This window comes from Bactrocera neohumeralis, chromosome 4 (assembly GCF_024586455.1).
Source record: "Bactrocera neohumeralis isolate Rockhampton chromosome 4, APGP_CSIRO_Bneo_wtdbg2-racon-allhic-juicebox.fasta_v2, whole genome shotgun sequence".
NCBI lineage: Eukaryota > Metazoa > Arthropoda > Insecta > Diptera > Tephritidae > Bactrocera > Bactrocera neohumeralis.
This window is the reverse complement of record NC_065921.1, coordinates 33,110,261-33,130,384: the sequence shown is the minus strand read 5'-3', so window position 1 is coordinate 33,130,384 and position 20,124 is coordinate 33,110,261. Positions and strand designations below refer to the sequence as shown.

Sequence of the window (20,124 nt, the reverse complement as noted above, 5' to 3'; positions counted from 1 at the left end):
ATTATTAATAACAACAAGGCTTCGCCATGAAGCAGAATTTTCCGGCAAAAAAAGAAAGAGAAATACAATTTGGGAGTCGATTTTAAGGGAAATGAGGGACGTTGAGAGCTCGTTTCCATTTTCAAGAGATGAAATAACGAGGTGTTTTCTCAACATAAGAAGTGGTGATTTGGTGGAATATTTAATTCACCGCTTACTAGTGCTCTACGAAATGGGCTCCTTTGCCACACTGATGCGTCATGACATCGTCCGGGACAGCCGACAAAGACGTCCAGAAATTTCATATCGCTGTCAACAATGGCCTATACAAATTGCTTATTATAATTTGCCAAGAGATGAGTATACATGTGTAATTACCTGTGCAATGATGGAAAACGTCCCTTTTCTGTTATAGAAACTTATTGCATCATTTTTTGGTTGTGATATGGGAATGTGCGTTCCATCAATGCATCCTTATACAAAAGGAAATATATTGTGGCGACGTTGAGAAAACCCATCAGCGATCTTTTTTTGAGCTGCAGTAGTAGTTGGAAATTTTATTATTGTCGATTTTAGACGACATATAAGTTTGAGGATTTTAATAAATGCTCTATAAGTGGCGCCCATTCCTACATCAAATCTGTCACTAATTTGTCGAAATGATGTATTATTGGCAAACTTTCAAATTGTCAAATACAATGCCTTTTCCATGGAAACTGCAGTACGACCTGTTGATGATTCGGTCCACATTGGTTGTAGCATAGTCATCAGCCTCTGAAATTGCAGCGAACATGTTTTATGTTATCCATATTTGAAATTCAATTGTGTACTTACCTTGAACGTGCTTCTTCGCATCCGAAAATGGGAATAAAATATATCGTCTTCCATCAATACAATAGATCCACAAAAATTTTTATTTTTCACCACCTTTCTTCTTCTTAAATTCAAAGTCCTTAATAAAAACTGCCGCTTCTTTTTTTCTTTTCAATTAGTTTTTTTATTAACTTAATATTTGAAGAATTAGCTAAAGCTAATCCTTCAGCATTTGCTAATAAAATTAATGAATAATTTCTTCTCTCGTCCATATTAACTCAAAATTTCGTTATTTGTAATAACAGTCATTATTTGACCTATGTTTTATGTATGAGTTTTACGATGACGTTCCTAAACGTCATTTATATGCAAAGCATTTATTTGCAACGCAGAGTTGCGTTGAAAATCAGCTTTGCATTTCATACGCATTTTTTCGAGTTATGCATCGCAACTTGCTTTTAGGAAGTCGGCCATTGCTATAGATTTTCGTACGTCCCTAGCGTACGTGTTCAGCCGCTTTCGTGTGCGTGTGATATTTTTCGCAGTAGCAGAATTATCAGTCAAACACGCGTGTTTGGATTTTTATTGCGTTGAGCGCTACTGCTATAGAGTATAATAGTTTTAAACGATTTGCTCAGTTCATCCGATCTGAACAATTTTTTTGGAGATTATATTATTACCATAAGCAGTAATCCATGTAAAATTTCATGAAGATGCCACGTCAAATGCGAAAGTTTTCCATACAAGCTCTTGATTACGATCGTTCGGTTTATATGGCAGCTATAAGGTATAGTGAGCCGATCTGAAGAATTTCTGCCGATATTACATTATTTCTATAAACAATAACTCATACCAAATTTCGTGAAGATATATCGTCAAATGAGGAAGTTTCCTATGCAAGCATTTGATTCCGATCATTCAGTTGCTATGGCAGCTATATGCTATAGTTAACCGATCTGAACAATTTCTTCGGAGATTACATTGCTGCCTTAGAAAATAATCTTTACCAAATTTCGTGAATATATCTTGTCAAATCCAAAAGTTTTCCTTACCAGCACTAGAATCCGATCGTTCAGTTTCTATAGCAGCTATATGCTATAGTAAGCCGATCTGAACAATTTCTTCGTATATTACTTAATTGTCCTAGAAAATAACCTGTGTCAACTTTTGTGAAGATACATTGACAAATGTGAAAGTTTTCCATACAAGAACTTGATTCCGATCGTTCAGTTTGTGTGGCAGCTAAATGTTATAGTGGTCCAATGTCAGACAAATGAGCAGCTTCTTGAAAAGAAAATAACGCTTGCAAAATTTCAAAACGATATCTTAACAAGTAAGGAAGGGCTACGTTCGGGTGTCACCGAACATTTTATACTCTCGCATGATAAAGTGATAATAATTTACATATTTTTTTTTATTTTGCTGTAAAATTAATTAGATTGGAGCAATTTATGTACTTTGAGTATTGAATTCTATTTTCATTTCCTAATGTATATGTATATTATACAGAGAAGGCATCAGATGAAATTCAAAACGCCCTTTTTTCCAAAAAAATTACGTCCAAATATGCATGTCCTCCTAATGCGATCCTTTGTGCCAAATTTCACTTTAATATCTTTATTTATGGCTTAGTTATGACACTTTATAGGTTTTGCTATTTTTCCGCCATTTTGTGGGCGTGGCTGAGTTTTTGTTAGTCGGTTTCGCCCATTTTCGAACTTGACCTTCTTATAGAGCCAAGAAATACGTGTACCAAGTTTCATCATGATATCTCAATTTTTACTCTAGTTACAGCTTGCACGGACGGACGGACATCCGGATTTTAACTCTACTCGTCGCCCTGATCACTTTGGTATATATAACCTTATATCTGACTCTTTTGGTTTTAGGACTTACAACCAACCGTTATGTGAACAAAACTTAATACCTTCTTATAGCAACTGTTGTTTCGAGATATAAAAACTGAGGCACTAGTATGTAATATACGGACAGACAGACGGACATAACGCTAAATCGACTCAGCTCAATACACTGATCATTTATATATATACTTTATAGAGTCTCCTTGGCTTCCTTCTGGATGTTACAAACTTCGTGGCAAACTTAATATACCCTGTTCAGGGTATGACAAGTAAGGAAGAGCTAAGGGTGCAACCGAACATTTTATACTCTTGCAACCTGCAAAAATCAAAGCCGGAAAATTTTTAATACATAGACATACCATTATAAGAGAAGGATTACTCCTTAATCTCAGTTATACTTATATATCACACATTGACCGACATTTTCGATGAAAAGTCAACAATAGGTAGCGGGGTCCAAATACTCGGTACCTATGGGCTTGAACAGTTTTTGTTGAATTTGGACAATTTTTGGTCATTAGGTGGCATACACTAAAGGCATTATTCGGGCAAAGCTTTATCTCGTTATATTAATTACTTCTTAATTTGTGTACTGGAAAGTGAAAGAATCTAGTGGAATTTAAAATTATGTTATTTGGAAAATATTTCGCCCATTTTCTCAACGGGACATGGAAATATGAAAAAAATACCACATACCAAATCGAAATCGGGCAGTCAGGTCCCGAGATATGGGATTTCAAAAAAAGTAGGCGGTGCCGCGCCCATCGTCCAATGTTTACCCCGGTCCCTATAAAACCTTGTCATACCATTACGCCTCTCGCGCAGTTAGTTATTGATTTATCGCGCTTGAAGTAGTTTTGGATTGTACCGATAAATGGGGAGAGAACGGGGTTTCCATCCGATTGCTTCCATTTTCACACTATCGCTAGGAGTTCTTCGTATATTCGTGCTGAGCGAATTTGGCTGTTGTAGCTTAAATGGTTTAGGAGATATATATAGTACATTCAACTTATTAGAGGGCGGGGCCATGCCCACTTTTAAAAAAAAAAATTCCTACAGGTGCCCCTTGCTACTGAAATCATCTGTGCCAAATATCAGTTCTATATCTTAATTTAGTGCGTAGTTATGGCACTTTATAGGTTTTCGGTTAATGGCAATTTGTGGGCGTGGCAGTGGTCCGATTACGCCCATAATTTGTCATAACTAAGCCGCACATTAAGATATAAAACTGTAATTTGGTAAAACGAATTGCATTAACCGAGGAACCTCTTGTTGAGAAATGTTTAAAAGGTGGACGTGGCCTCGCCCCCAACAGATTTAATCTTCCAAACTATTCGAGCTATAGGACCCAAATTTGCATAGGACAAATTCTTTCAATTCTTTTTAGAACAATGTGAAAATAGCTTAAATCGGATGATATCCCCACACACTCCCCATATAACGTGGTTGTTAAAAACTACTGAATGCCCGATAAATCAGTAACTAAGTGTACCAGAGACATTAAATTTGACACTCGGAGTGGTCTACCGCCCAAAAATTGTCGAAATCGGGCTATATCCCCAACACATATAGCTGACTGGCTGCCGAAAATATCTGTTGTGAGATATGTAATTGAAATTAAAGGAAAATGTTTCTTTAATAATGATATCCCCTTGTGGCAAAAATGGGGTTAATGAGATCAATACTTCCTTTAGCCCCATATGTATACCTTGTATAAATAATTTCGAACTTCCATTGTGAGAACTTATTTTTCTATAACACTTTGTGTCTAAAATGTATAAAATAAAGTGAAATTTTACCTAGCCGCTATATAACTAATATTAGAATATTCGAACATCTGGCTGACTTTGGTCTTGGTGAATATAGATAAAATCGTGTTAATACTACCCCAACTCACATACATACATTACATATACAAATGATTTTCGATAGAATTATATCTTAATAAAATTGCTTAAAAATAAATTCTTAAATATATCTGAGCAAAATCAAAACATCGTTTTTTTTCTTATCTCCAAAAATTTTAAATCGATTCGAGTAAAATTTTAAGATTTAGACCTTTCGGAAGTTTTGCATATCAAGCCACGTCAGCGTGCAGTGCTCCGTTTTTGAACTCGGTGGACACGATTTCTCGACAGTTATGGACCGTTTTAGTTCGAATTATGTACACATCTTTAAAATAACACTATCTAGTTATTGAACGAAGGATTTTTTTCATTACGACTTTTTTTAAGCCAATAAATGCCGAAAATTTGACAAAAAAAAAAAGTTTAGAATTTTTTTAATAAAAATTTTAATTTTTTTCTTTGTTCAAATACGAGATTTATGTATGTACTAACGGAATATTTTTGGTTATTTAATTTTAGATAAACCAATAATCAGTTATGCTGTCGACTGCGAGAGCACTTTTTTGTGAGAAACTAACATTTTAATATCAAACTTTCAGGAGACATTGCTCATATATGTACCTTTGATTTTTTTATTTAAAAAATGTCGTAAAAATACCATTTTTGTACCTCTGCATGGTTAAAATGTGATACTTTAATATACATATGTACAAGTTTTTTTTAATTATGTGGTTTAGCACTGAATTAGAACGGAATTTTTCTATACCTTGATGTAAACCTCCAAAATATAGTAAATTTGATTGTAATTTATTCACGATTTCTATGAATAATAAATTTTGAATTGATTTGCAACATTTTTTAATACAAAGTTTTACCACCAGCCAAAGCCAAGCTGATTCTTGCATGTTAAGTATAAATAACTTAGGCCTTCCTCCTTTAATATTATTTATTATTAAAGAAGTCAAAACTTCTTTAGCATCCTTGAAAGTCGATCAAATGAAAAAGTGACAGTAACGAGAGGCAGACAGATAAATTTATCAGTTTTAACCTGGGAAAAAATTATATAACCGCACAATTTGTAGCAGTATAAAATTTCAGTTACATCCTAACCTAGCCAATTCTTACTTGTTTTTATACACCTACATAACTATAACTTCGCCTTGTATTTTCAATTCATCAACTAGTATTATTCTTTCATAGACATTGCAAAGATGTATTATATGTGCTTGAAATAAAAATGGATTATATAAGAGCCCAGTTGGAAGGCAAAATCTAAATATCAATATCAAAAACAAACAAGCGACAACAACTGCCAACAGGTGTGCGAACAAAAATATCTCCCGAAGAAACAAAATCACGAAAATGCTCAGTTTTCAAAGTTTTTTGCAATTTCATCGCTTAGAAGATTCGCTGATGAGCACAAAAGACTAACGCTGATCAACATTCTCAAAACGCACAGAGCCAAAAGCAATAAATGACTTCTTAGAATTTAACCTATATGGTAAGTTAGTTAGCGATTAGTTTAAATATTGTACAGTTATTTGTTGAAATTAGCAAGAATGTGAATGAATAAATACAGTGAAGTCTCCCGTAAGCGGACATTGTCGGGATCTTCCTTTCTGGCCGTCTAATAGATTATCCTTAATAAACATCAAACAATTTTGGGACCGGCCAATGTGCACGGTTAAAGGAGATGTCTGTTTATTAGAGCTTTCACTGTATTAATAAAATTCATTAACATTCTCTGAAAGTGGTAACTGTTCGAAGCATACATTAGGAGAAACAAGTCAAATCACTTAATACTTAAGTATAGAAAGTATTAGTTGAAATATTTAGGGTATACGATATGCGATAAGCCATGACGTTGCACAATGGGCGAAACAACTAACTTCGCAGGAATTTATTAATAACTTCAGCAAAAATTACAGTTACACCTGAAATCAAAATTGAAATAGAAATAATTTGTATATTTTATTTTATTAATTATAAAACTGTTATATTTGGGACTTGGCTAGATTCCATGGGTTCTAAGGCTTTTCTTTACCACTTTTCATAAATTTTTGTTTTTGCTTTGAACTGAAAAAAAAACATTTTTCGCACAACAATACAAATCTTTATTATCGCCTTCAAACCAGGCTCTTATTAAGCCAATGCAAGCATACCAACGTTGTTCGCGCCTATCTGACATCTTCTTCTTCTTAATTGGCGTAGACACCGCTTACGCGATTATAGCCGAGTTAACAACGGTGCGCCAGTCGTTTCTTCTTTTCGCTACGTGGCGCCAATTGGATATTCCAAGCGTAGCCAGGTCCTTCTCCACCTGGTCCTTCCAACGGAGTGGAGGTCTTCCTCTTCCTCTGCTTCCCCCGGTGGGTACGGCGTCGAATACTTTCAGAGCTGGAGTGTTTTCGTCCATTCGGACAACGTGACCTAGCCAGCGTAGCCACTGTCTTTTAATTCGCTGAACTATGTCAATGTCGTCATATATCTCGTACAGCTCTTCGTTCCATCGAATGCGATATTCGCCGTGGCCAACGCGCAAGGGACCATAAATCTTTCGCAGAACTTTTCTCTCGAAAACTCGCAACATCGACTCATCAGTTGTTGTCATCGTCCAAGCCTCTGCACCATATAGCAGGACGGAAATTATGAGTGACTTATAGAGTTTGGTTTTTGTTCGTCGAGAGAGGACTTTAATTCTCAACATCACATCACGACATCACATTTCTAAACATATGTTTGAAGCTTCATGGGCAGCACTTATGTGCTTGCTGTCAAACCAGCTTCCGTTATATCTCTCTCTTCAATAAAGGGATTCAACCGCATAGCACGCTTTTCACTTCAATCCGCGTTAATATTATTCATCTTCCGCGAACACTACTAAACATTAACTTATTTTGGTTCTTTGAGCCGGATATCATTGCATATTAATGACATTCCGCTAATCCGCTTTCATTTTCAACATTTTCAATATTCATCATGTTTTCGGCTAAAATTCGCGACACCGCGCTAAATGCGAAGTGGATGCTCTAGACGGTAGACACTGAGGTAATAACTACTTACCTCCAATTGTTGTAGGAGCAATGGATTCGCTCACATGTGCCGACAAGAACGTTTTCATTGAGGGGCAGGCATGCCTACAAGGTGAGGAGTAGTACAGCGCCGCCAAAGCTAACCTGAAACGCCTGTACGCAACTCAAAGGCAGCAGACATTGCAAACTACCGTTCATGATTCACCTGCTCCTGTACCGCTTCCAAAACTACAGCTGCCGTCATTTAGTGGTGATCCCACTCAATGGCTTCATTTTCATTATAATTTTTGCTCTCTCATTCATACGAATGTCAATTTGTTGGGCGGACAAAAATTGCAATATTTACGAAACTGTTTGAATGGGGAAGCATTCGAATTGGTGAGTAGCTTAGCAGTATGTGATAGCAAATATGCTGAAGTTTGGGACTAATTGACCGAGAGGTACAAGGTCATCCGTGTCATGGTGGACAGTCACGAAATTGGGAGCGTAGCCGAGGATACTGCTAAGGGAATAAAGCAAGTACTAAATTCCATACTTCAACACGTTGGTGCTCTACGTGCAGTCGAGCGATCAGTCGAATTCTGGGATGACTGGCTTAAAACTCTCTTGCCTTTTATACGTATGACTCGGCTAATTCCGCTCGTTTGCGGATTGCGTCCCTCGCGTCGGCTGGGCGGGAGGAGGGTAATCGTTGGGTATTATTATTATTATTATTTTTAAATGTTTTTTTATAAAATATTATGCATTGTAACGAATTTCTCGATAAATCGTTTACCTTGTAACGCACTCTAGAGTTCGATAACCTATGTTTTGTGCTTCAACTGGGAAATCGCAACGAGAGGAATATGAAAAAGTATGTGGCATGCAACTCAGATTCTCTTGAACGAAGTATCGTCAATAAAATTACTTCACACTCTTGAAGAAAACAAGAAAGAAATCCCGATCTTCTGATAAATAGAAAATTTTGCCATTGATTAGGCCCCAAACATACTTGTTTGCGAAAAATTTTAACAAGTGGACGGAAGCTATTCATGTTACTATGCTATCATATAGCATATGTACTTAGTACTTATGTACTTCACTTTGTTGAATACACTTTGTTACGAACAAAATTTTAACTTAATGATTACATTCTATCTATTTATTCGTTATCAGTTATCACTCGAAAAACGTATTTTCATTTGTTAAATTCTTTAAAAATTTATTTTTGGATTATAAGAACGAAAAAACAAAACCGCTGATTTTGATAAGTATTGTCAATTATTTGTAACACTTTCGACGATTTATTATTTTTGGGCTATCGTCATAACCTCAGATATGTCAGCATTCACTGTCGGCATTTGGCGGATTCACGAGGGGGTTTAGAATTTGTATTTGTGTTTCTTTCATCCACTGTTTAGAACCCAAAGCTTTTTTATACTCTTGCAAACAGTTGCCCCATGGTACCTATATTATAGTTTTATTCACCTAACGGTTGCACGTATCACCTAAAACTAAACCAGATAGATGTAGGGTTATAAATATATAAATGATCAGGGTGACGAGAAAAGTTGAAACCCGGTTGACTGTCTGTCTGTCCGTCCGTCCGTGCAAACTGTAACTTGAGTAAAAATTGAGTTATCTTGTTGAAACTTGGTATGCAAGTTTTTTAGTACAAACAAAGTTTGAGTTCGTAGATGGGCGTAATTGAACCACTGCCACGCCCACAAATCGCCATTAATCGAAAACCTATAAAGTGCCATAACTAAGCACTAAATTAACATATAAAACTCATATTTGGCACAGATGATAGCAGTAGCAAGTGGCACCTGTGAGAACAAAATTTTGAAAAAAGTGGGCGTGGCCCCGCCCTCTAATAAGTTTAATGTGTATATTGGATGGAAATCCCGTTCCTTCCCCATTTAACGGTACTGTTCAAAACTACTTAAAGCCCGATAATCAATAACTAAATGCGCGAGAGACGTAAAAATTTGCCGCCAGGATGGTATGACAAGGCTTTAAAGGGGCCGGGGAAAAATTGGGCAAAGGGCGATGTGGCATTATTTCATATTCTTAAGTCACGTTGTGAAAATGAGCCACAAAGCCGTAGAGCACAATTTTAAATTCCATTTGAATCGTTCAGTTTCCAGTACACAAATCAAGAAGCAATTAATATAACGGGATAGTACTTTGCACGAATAATGCCTATAGTGTGTGCCAACGTATGACCCAAAAACTGCTCAAGGTACCTATAGTTGACTCTTGATCGAAAATGTAGGTCAATGTGTGAGATAATGGGTTGTCAAAAAAGTCTTGCGGTATTTTTTATTGATTTTTTTTTTATTGAAATTGAAATGAATTTTTGATGACTCATGCCCAGCTCTTGACCGATGCTACGGCTGCTACTATGCCGGTCTCTTTCGACCAATTCAGCGATTTTATCGCAATTTTCGACGACAGGCCTTCCGGAGCGTGGCGCATCTTCGACCACCTCTACACCAGAACGAAAACGTTGAAACCATCGTTGTGCGGTGGAAATGGAAACTGTATCGGGTCTATAAACTGCACAAATTTTATTGGCGGCTTGAGATGCATTTTTGCCTTTATTGTAGTAGTACTGTAAAATATGCCGTATTTTCTCTTTATTTCAATCAGGGACAAACCTTCCCTGACAATGATATGTCTGTATGTCAAAAATAGGTTGAATTAGACCAACACTTCCCTTAGCCCCCATATACCTAATTTAAAGATTTTCGAACTTCCGGGTGACTTTGTATCGCATATATCGGCCAATAAGTGAGTTGTCCCAATACAAATAAGATAGCGTGTTTTTTTCATAACAGTGTATCTTTGTGCCTAAAATAAATAAAATTTGCAACTTGACATAGCCCCTATATAACTAATATCAGGCTTTTCGAATATCCGGCTGACTTTACTCTATATTTTTGATTTTTAGTATGTGACATGCTAATAGTATTATGTATTGGAAAAAATAGATAAAATCGGATCTATACTACTCCAACCACCGTATTCTACATAAAATAATTTTCGTTTTTCTAACAAACCTTATGTTTCTGTCAGTATATGAGTTATATGTATATAGTATATGTATTAGGGTGTGTCATTCTGAGTCAACCTTTTTTTTTCAACTGAAAAACAGGCTAAAAACTTTCGAAAATGTGAAAAAAGTCACTCAAAAGATGAGCTCTTAATATTAATATTAAGAGGTGCCTGTTTCAAATTTTCTATTTTCCATATAAATTACATGGAAAAAAATCATTTCTTTTGTGGTGGGTATTGTGCGGAGGTTATTATATGTGCACGCGATGGCTGCCTGTAGGGATGGTAAACTCGATTCCGATTCTACTCGAGAATCGAGTTTTCTCGTAAAATAATCGATTTTTCGAATGTCAAGAATCGATTCTTAATCGACTTCGACTACTGAAGATCGATTCCGAAAATAAAAGTATAAAGTTACATTCAAAGCATAGGGTAACTGTGAGAGTGACACGTCGCGATGACAGAGTAAAAATAAAGATACTGTTTTTTTTGTCACTCCTACGTCGCAATGTGTCGCTCTCACAGTTTGCCCTATGCTTCAACTGTGACATATCAAAGACTGAAGAGTATTCGAGTAAAAATTAATATTTTTCATTGTTATTCAGATTAATAAATTGTGAGTGTACAACTCTTTATCTTTTATAAAAAATTTTGTAAAAAAATTTATTGAAGTATTTTTCTGAATATTAAAAAACAGCGAAGATCGTTTTGCCGCCCCCAAGACGTTGCGCCCGGGGCGACGGCCCCCTTCATTCTGTTAATAACAAACATATGTACATTTTCTTTAATTAAAGGAAAAAATTGAAAAGCAATAATTTAAACAAAGGCTTTATGCAAATTTCCGCGCGTTGCCATAATTGGCGGGAAAAACGGTTGGCAGCAACTGATGGAACATACTATATATAAGTTGTGTTTGAAGCTTTACAACTGCTCTCCAATACGCCAAGTTCAAAGTTGAAATTTGAATTTATGGCTGCTAAATTAGCCCGCAGTCATATTATTAGAAAAAGAATCTCTCCAAATTTCTATAACATATCTCTCAGATTGACCGATATTTTCGATAAAAAGTTCGCAATTGGTACTTTGATTCACATATTCGGTAGTTTTGGTTTTTTTTGGGACAATTTTTGGTCACTGTGGCCTACTTTTAACTAAGCACTATTCGGACAAAGCTTTATCTCTATACATTCATGCTAGGCTTGAATTCTGGAAAGTGAAATTATCAGAGGGAATTTAATATTGAGTTATACATATGGGATGTGGGTGCGGATGTAGTTCGTTTCGTTTGTTTTCGCACTGGAATATAGGAATGTTAAGGTGACATTACATGGTCGACATCGGTCGAGTTGTTCCTGAGACATGAATTTTTCACCGAATGTGAGCGGTGCGCTGCGCTTCGTCCATTTTTGACCTCGGTTCCTATAAAATCCTCTTGTATCATCTCAGGTGCAAAATTTATTGCCTCTGGAACATTTATTTATTGACTTATCGCGCTTTTAGTAGTTTTTAACGAAACCGTTATATGGGAAGTGGGCGGGGTTAGACCCCGATTTCATCTAATTTTACAAATGATCTGAGCTTCTTGGATTTTATACCTTAAGTGGTTTTGGGGATGTGTACATTAAGGTCTTAGAGGGCAAGGCCAAGGTCTTTTTTAATTTTTAGCCTACCGGTGCCCCTCCTCTGTGCCAAATTACAGTTTTGTATCTTAATTTAGTGATTAGTTATGGCACTTATACGTTTTCGTTTATTAGCGTTTTTTGGGCGTGAGAGTGGTCCGATTACACCTATCTACGAACTCGTCCTTTCTTTTTTTGCCAAGAAACATGTGTACCATGTTCCATTATGATATCTATGATTTTTACTCAAGCTACAGCTTGCACGGATGGACGGACAGTTAGTAGCTCAAGATCAACTCGTCTCGTCATCCTCATCATTTAGATATACATAACTCCACTTCTATTTCGATGTGACGAAAGTCCGGCTCTTAAGGCCACAGCTACAAATCACTTGCCCTACCATTGCCTTTTCCCATTTATAAATTTTTTGCGTTTAAATTTTGAGGCCACATTATCTCAAATATTGGAGTAGTAAAATTTTGGATCAGGAAGCTGTTTGAAATCCAATTTAATGTAAGTTTCGTCGTTCATAACTATACATCCTTTACATTTGCTCAACACTATGCCATATACCAAACGGGCACGAGATTTTGCTACACATTAATTTTTCTTCGATCTGTTGGGATATTTTGTGGCATGGTAGGCAACTAACCCCGCATTTATGCGTTTGTGTCTCGCTGTTTTAAATCTTTTCAAATTCGAGTATTTGCAACCAAATTTTTTGCCACATCTTTTTTTGCTCTCTCGTAAATTAATATTGTTTTATATCGTTTTATTAAATTGGGCACTGTTGTTTTTGGTAATTTCAGAACTTTTGCAATCTTCGAACAGGACCAAGATGGATTTTCAATCATTTTGTGCACAATTAGTTTTCGATTTATGTACAACTTCCATCACATATAAAAACTGACAAAATCACTGCGTAGAAATAAAACTTTTATGAAATAACATTACCATAATTGTCAAATACAAGGTGCGTTTCAAAGTAAACAGAAACTTTTGAATCTAGCGTCCCCTGGTGGCGCCATCTATGTATATGTCGACTGGTGCGTTAGAATCTGCTATTTTTATCGATTGTTCAGTGAGAATTTTATGACATTTAATTGATTGGAAGTGAAGCTATTGCGTTTTAAGTGTCAGTATGTTTGTGTTATCGGTGCGAAAATGAGCTTCGAACAAAGAGCCAATATTACATTTTGTTTTAAAATTGGTAAAACTTTTACGGAAACGTTCCAATTGATGAAACAAGTTTATGACGAAGATTGCCTATCCCGAGCAGTGGTGTCAACGTTTTCAAAGTGTTCGTGAAGACATAAATGACGATCAACATGTGGGCCAATTACAATCCGTGATCACCAGATATTCCATCGAAACTGTGCATGAATTAATCAAAAATCAGCCGAAATCAGCATTGAAATTCATGGAAATGGAATTGAACATCTCCAAAACATCGATTTATCGCATTTTGACCGAATATTTGAGCTTACGAAAGGTGTTTGCACAGTTTGTTCCGTTCAAATTGACTGAAGACCAAAAATTGCTCAGAATCCGTTTCATCGATCGACGCTTGTGACTGATTATTTGACCAAAAATCACATTTTAACCATTAACCACTCCCCGTATTCACCTGATATGGCACCGTGCGACTTCGGAAAAATGCATTTGCCCATGAAAGGCAATGATGGCGGTCATACCGGCCAACGAGCTAAAACACTCGTTCGACATGCTTTTGGACCATACAAAAAACTGTATTGAAGCAGAAGGAGACTATTTTGAATAAAATAAATTGATTTTGCCGAAAAAAACCATTTGTTCTGTTTTTTTTTTTAAGTCCTGTTTATTTTGGAACGTACCTTGTACATACATATGTATGTGAAAATGAGTTGAATTCGATGATTAGTGATGCGACAGTAGTCGCTAGGTGGCGTACCGTTTTGGCGTGAACCATGCTTTATTACTTTCAGAATAAATTAACCATTCACGACTTTGATTTTCTACGTTCTTCAAAGTACTAAGAACTAGCTCCTGTTTTATCCATATAAAATATTTAGAATTTTTGAAATCCGTAACTTCATTCACACTAGTTATAAAATAAAAAAGGAATTTGATTGTATTTCTTCGGTAACTTGTGTTGAAAAATCTAATTAGGGCTAGCATTATTTTTTAAATGTTCAATAATTTAGTCTAATAAAAATTTAAACATTTAATGGAAAGAAAACTATTATTAACAATTGCATTCAAATATTTACGGCAGATGAACAAGTTGCTTGAGAATCCTTACTGATACGTTGAGTTTTTCATAAAATTTTATATAATTCTGGTGGGAAAACCAAGATGATTATTGTACTAGTAGACGTTTTCATTGCCGAATTTATTAATATATCATCTAGATTTCGACTTGAGTACGGATCTTCCGATATAAAAACAGAACAGATTATAACTTAAGGGCGGGTTTTTCGGGATTCATAATTTAATATAAAGTATTAAAAAAAATATATATATATATATGTATATATTCTTATCAGAAATACTGTATTTTTCCATTCCAGGTGTCATAATGGACGACATAATTTTTCAGAGCTCTAATCCGAATTCCGTATATGTGCTCAATTCTAATTACCGATATTATGGGGTAAGCTTAAAAATATGTAACTGAACAAATATGCAAATGCCAGAAAACTTAAAGAAGTCGACAATTACATTCGTTTTTTGTTCACCTCCATAGTAATGATATTCCTATTAAATTTTCACTTTATCAAACTCATGTTTCTTCCTATGCAGCAAATTATTTCATTTAAAATCGTTGTTAATATTTCGTTTTCGCTTTCTTAGAACTTTGCCCGCCTAAATTTGATCGAACCGAATGACGTGATCAGTAAAAACCAGTCATATTGTCAACACGCAGCGCTTACGAGTTCTGGCCATCGCAGTTGTTCTGCGGCTACTCGGCCAACGCAGCATAAACTGCGTCATTTTGGAAAGTTTTGTGACGTTCCGGAAGCAATCGGAAATCCTGTAACGACAGCGCCTACCACAACAATAAATCCACCCGCACCGACATGCTTGGCATCTACGGATGCATTTCAAAAATTCTTCAATCGCAGTTATGTAGCAAATACCGGTGGTTGTGACAGCCTTCATTCACTGCACACCGATTGCTATTGCGGAAGAGCAGCTGGTGCATGCACAGATACGAACTCGATGCAAAATACTTGCAAAAACAAACCTAATAACAACAATAAGAAAAAGAATATTAATTTAAAACCTTCCCTAATCGCAAAAAAAACGAAATTCCGAAAATTCATTGAGGAAGAAAAATGGAAGACCGGCGACGAATGCATTTTGGAAAACGAATACCAAAATAAGTGAGTTTGCTATTGAATATTTAAATTGAATTATGAAAATAACTTATTTTTTATTTCAATTACTGAATTTCCTAATGAGCTCAATTCGTCTCCCCTTTATTCTCAAAAGAAATTTGAGATCTATTATTATGTTTTAAAAAATATATCATTAACTGTACTTCAGCTTCCATTCCCTCCTAAAACTAGAAGTTTTAATTTATTATTATTTCCCCTTAACTTTATTTTGTACCAGCCACAATGTTCGTGTTGAATTTACCGGTTCCAGTACACCTACTGAATTCCGTACCAACTCAAGTGTGAAGGAATCAAATACCGCTGAGTCAACTACACTAACCGCTTCAATGGCCGCAATGGCAACTTGTGGGCCATTGAACAACATCGTCAAGCATTACTGGAATGGAAAAATGGAGCCAAATGCAACGGGTAGCGAGAGAAAGAAACATCAGCAGCAGAACCAATCGAATAATTGGAGCGGAAGCGGTGATAGCAACAATCAACAACACCAAGCCCCACAACAACTAGAGGTGTTGAAGTCAACCCACCAACAAAAAACCAATTACGAGCTTTACAAGGAAGCATCCGATCTGCTTGGATTGCCTTGCACACTTTGTGATAACTGCCGATGCCTCGAATGTCAGGTAAGTCAGAGTGGGACATTAGATATGAGACACTAATATACAAGTGTCTGCGTGCTTAGAAGAATATACTATAAATTTACTCCCTTTTAGTCGTAGAATGTATGTATATGTATTTAATAAGTTATTTGCTGTTGGAAGCAGATCTACAGCGCTAAAAGTGGCCACTTAATTTCTTGCTTATCAATTATGGGAACGCAGTGTAGATAAATCTAGTATTCGTTAAAAGCAATGATATGTGTAAATTACTAGAAAAACCTTAGTCTATTAGTGCAATGAAGGTATCTCACTTACTCGCATTGCCGAGATGGCCACTTTAAAGCAATGTTATGAGAGGCATTACTCAGAATGCGGATATAATATTCGAATTTGCCTCCGTTTCCAGTGTACTTGATGATCTAGTACGAAATACTTGTAGTTTAGAATAGTTAAAAATTTGGTTCAGATTTGCTAAGTTGTAAAAAAGTGGTTGTCACGTCTTTCGTATTAGTTTTTAAAAATTAATCATAAATTAAGATAATGAATTTGGATAGTTTATGGGATGAGCACAAATGATCAAATTTAATTCTATAATAATACCATTTTAGGGGCATAGCAATGTTTTCACGAGCTTCAACTATGAAGTTACAGTCATGAACAGTAAAATAGCACACTTTGAGTCAGGACCAATCTTGTGCGTCCCTTCTAAGTCTATTAACAACCTTAACAAAAAAATATATAACTTTTGAAAAATGTTCATGCCATTTTGATGTTTTTTTACACTTATTAAAAAATATTACAATAAGTAGTAAAATAAAAACAAATTAATTATTTAAATATTTTCGTGCCCTTAATTTGGAAAAATCGTACACAACTGTTTTAAGAGTTCGTTCCACTGCATATTCAGTTGATAATGTTGCCAAGCCTGTCAGTCCTTCTTCACACATCGTCGTAAATAACTTTAGAACGATGTAACTACATATATTAATTCGTTTGAATAAATATAGTTTCAGAGTTTTTTTTGTGTTTTTTCAAGTAACCAATCCTAAATTGTTCACTAAAACTAACGCAAACTAACGGCAATGCCTAATTCTAAAACGTTCAAATGCCTCAAAAACTATAATACTTAAACCTGTTATAGTGTGTTGCCGTGTTATGCTCCAAATATTTTTCAATTATAAATATTAAATTACGTAGTTTTGATCAAAACACTATTTCTTGTAAATATTATTAAATGTTCAAAATATATATGCATATATAAATAGTAATCTGCATCTTATTATTGCTCCATAAATTTTCAATGGAGTTCCAAATTTATGGCGTTATATTTTTTTTCCTCGAACAATTCAAAATTTTGGCAATCTGAGTTCGATTTTCGCCTTTTTTATGAGGATCAAAAATCATCCCCTTTTTAAGAGTACAAAGCAAATTTCTACCCATTTAATTGTTTTGCAACTACGGTTAAAACAATGTCTTTTTTACGACTGCCAATTAATAATGAACATTTGTAAGAATAACTAATATACTAGAAATAAAACTGAAAACGGATTTGAAAAATTAATTTTCAAATACTTCTATTTCTCTGACAATGACTGTATGTACAGGGTTTTCCAATAAGACTTATATGATTGATTCTGAAAAATCAAGTCGTTTGTCATTAATAGCGCGTTGAATATTGACTTTTAAAGCTTGAAGAGAAATTCCACCCGACCAAAAACGACACAAAACCGACCGGTACCATTTCAAATATTTTAATGTGTACAATGTTCTTTACCAAAAAAAGTTAATGTCAATCTGTTTTCCACATAGATCATTAAACAATTCCTTTATTGTATTTTTGACTTTTTGACTAATGCCGGTATTCTGCTTGTCACGATTGTCTCATGTCTCTAATTGTCACAATCGTAATTTAGTGAGTCTGTTAGTCAGAGTCTCATTTTGGTATTCTGGCAGATACAGTATAGTAGTAAAAGTCAATTTAATCTTTTCGTGATCAGAAAATTATTAATTTTAAAGTATATTTTTCATTTATAGAGCAGCTACTTCGATTGCGATGATTCGGACAGCCTCTCTGAAGTGTCTAACTCAGATGAGTACGATGAGGACACAACGAACGTGCTTAACAACTCGGTTGAGCTGGTAATGTATGCTAATTGCTACAGTGATAATACGATGACTGGCAATGGAATATCGACAATACAGCAACGACAACAGCAAAAATGGTCTAGTTGTTCCCAGGAGCGACGACAGCCCAATTTCACTTGCCCTGATGTAAATTGCAATGCAAGAGAATTCGGTGGTGTTGATCAAGATAGTTACAACTTGGTTGCCAGAGGCGGCGATGAAGCTGCCAATGGCATTGAGCGAATAGACATCGTCAATCAAAATGTATTACACTCAGTACAGAGCAATGAGCTAGAAAATTGTTCAAGTTTCAATGGGCTTAGTTTAAGTGATGCCAATACTGAGATGCCCCTAGACACTGGCAGCGAAAGCCGAGGATAGAAGCACTTTTGTGGAAACGTTGCAGAGGTAAGGGTTAAGTTACTTTTTTCTAAGATTAAGGCAGGAGAAGGGACTCATACATTTGTTTATCTGCTACAAGCATGGCTTTAGCTATAGAATGTTAACATTCGCTAATCGAGTTGGACATTTAATTTTCCATTTATTTCTCGAAATTTCATTTCAAACTTACTTGTTGTTTAAAACGTTTAAGTCAACGGCATACGGTGTAATATATAAATAATTGGCATTAATTTGCAAAATTTTTTTTTTAACTTTTAATCTAGTACGGTTTCAAGATCACTGTCTTGTAATTATGTTTGTTTTTACCACACTTAGCACCATTGTTGAAATGAACATACACAGTAGTAACTGGGAAATCCACCTATTCGATAACTCTTACCTATACATTTTGTTCGCATGATATGTACATTGCTGAAATAGATATATCCAGCGATGATACCGACTTTAGTCCAGTTTGTCGCAAACAATTGCGCTTGTTATCAAGTAGCGACGAATAATTATGTAGCTATGTAAATATTTCTTCCTTATTTTTATTCTAATTTTTCTGTTCTTAATTTTGGATTAACAGATTTCTTTTGTTTTTTGCTTAATCTACCAATTTTTCACCTGTATGAATTATGTATTTTAAGATTTAATGCTCAATAAAGTGCCATATGAAGATACAATTTGTATGCATATCTGAAATTTTATAGTTTTCAACATTTTTTACGTGGATTTTCGAAGTAAATATACATAGTTCTTTATTTCATCTTACACGGTTTTCAGATGACATGGAACGTATCCCCAATTTTACTATAGGAAACGCCTCTTTTTTTACACGGATTTCTGAGGAACGTATCTACCGTGTAAAAAAAGAGTTGGGTGTATTAAGCATATGAGGGTTAAGGGAACTATTGGTCCGATTCAAACCATTTTTGACATACCATTATAAGTGAATCTCAGTTATATATATCACACATTGACCGAAATTTTAAATATTCTGTACCTAGGAGCAACAGTTTTTTTTTGGATTTAAACAAAATTTGGTCATAAGGTGGCACACACTAAAGACATTATTTGTGCAAAGTTTTATAATGTTATAATAATTTTTTCTTGATTTGTGTACTGGAAACTGAACGATTCAAGTGGAATTTAAAATTGTGCTAAATAGGAAGTACGCGTCCATAACATCTCGGTGTTAAAATTTAATGTCTCTCACGTATTTAGTTATTGATTTATCATGTTTTTAGTAGTTTTTAATAGTACCGTTATATGAGGAGTGAGCGGGGTTATCCTTCGAATTCATCCATTTTCACACTGTCGGTAGAAATTCTTATAAAATTTGCACTCAGAAAATTTGGTTAGATGGCGGCGCCAAGCCAACTTTTTCAAAATTGTTTGCTTGGTCTAACAAATAACTGCTCTAGGTTGTGAAGTTATATTTAAAAT

At 35.3% G+C, this 20,124-nt stretch overlaps 1 protein-coding gene across 5 annotated transcripts in view; it reads left to right on the top strand.

Annotated features, from left to right (window-relative positions):
- The window catches only part of LOC126755040 (uncharacterized), an 83,038-nt gene that overhangs the window by 41,205 nt on the left and 21,709 nt on the right, over nucleotides 1–20,124 (top strand). For 2 of the 5 annotated variants that reach the window (XM_050467316.1, XM_050467318.1), the window contains exons 2-6: nucleotides 5,702–6,002; nucleotides 14,741–14,823; nucleotides 15,024–15,556; nucleotides 15,789–16,194; nucleotides 18,205–18,702. In XM_050467316.1, the coding sequence (XP_050323273.1) occupies nucleotides 14,749–14,823; nucleotides 15,024–15,556; nucleotides 15,789–16,194; nucleotides 18,205–18,675 (1,485 nt within the window). In that variant the 5' untranslated portion in view covers nucleotides 5,702–6,002; nucleotides 14,741–14,748 and the 3' untranslated portion in view covers nucleotides 18,676–18,702. Of the gene's footprint in view, nucleotides 1–5,020; nucleotides 5,119–5,701; nucleotides 6,003–14,740; nucleotides 14,824–15,023; nucleotides 15,557–15,788; nucleotides 16,195–18,204; nucleotides 18,703–20,124 lie in introns of all 5 variants that reach the window. The other 3 variants (XM_050467320.1, XM_050467319.1, XM_050467317.1) reach the window with 2 other exon arrangements.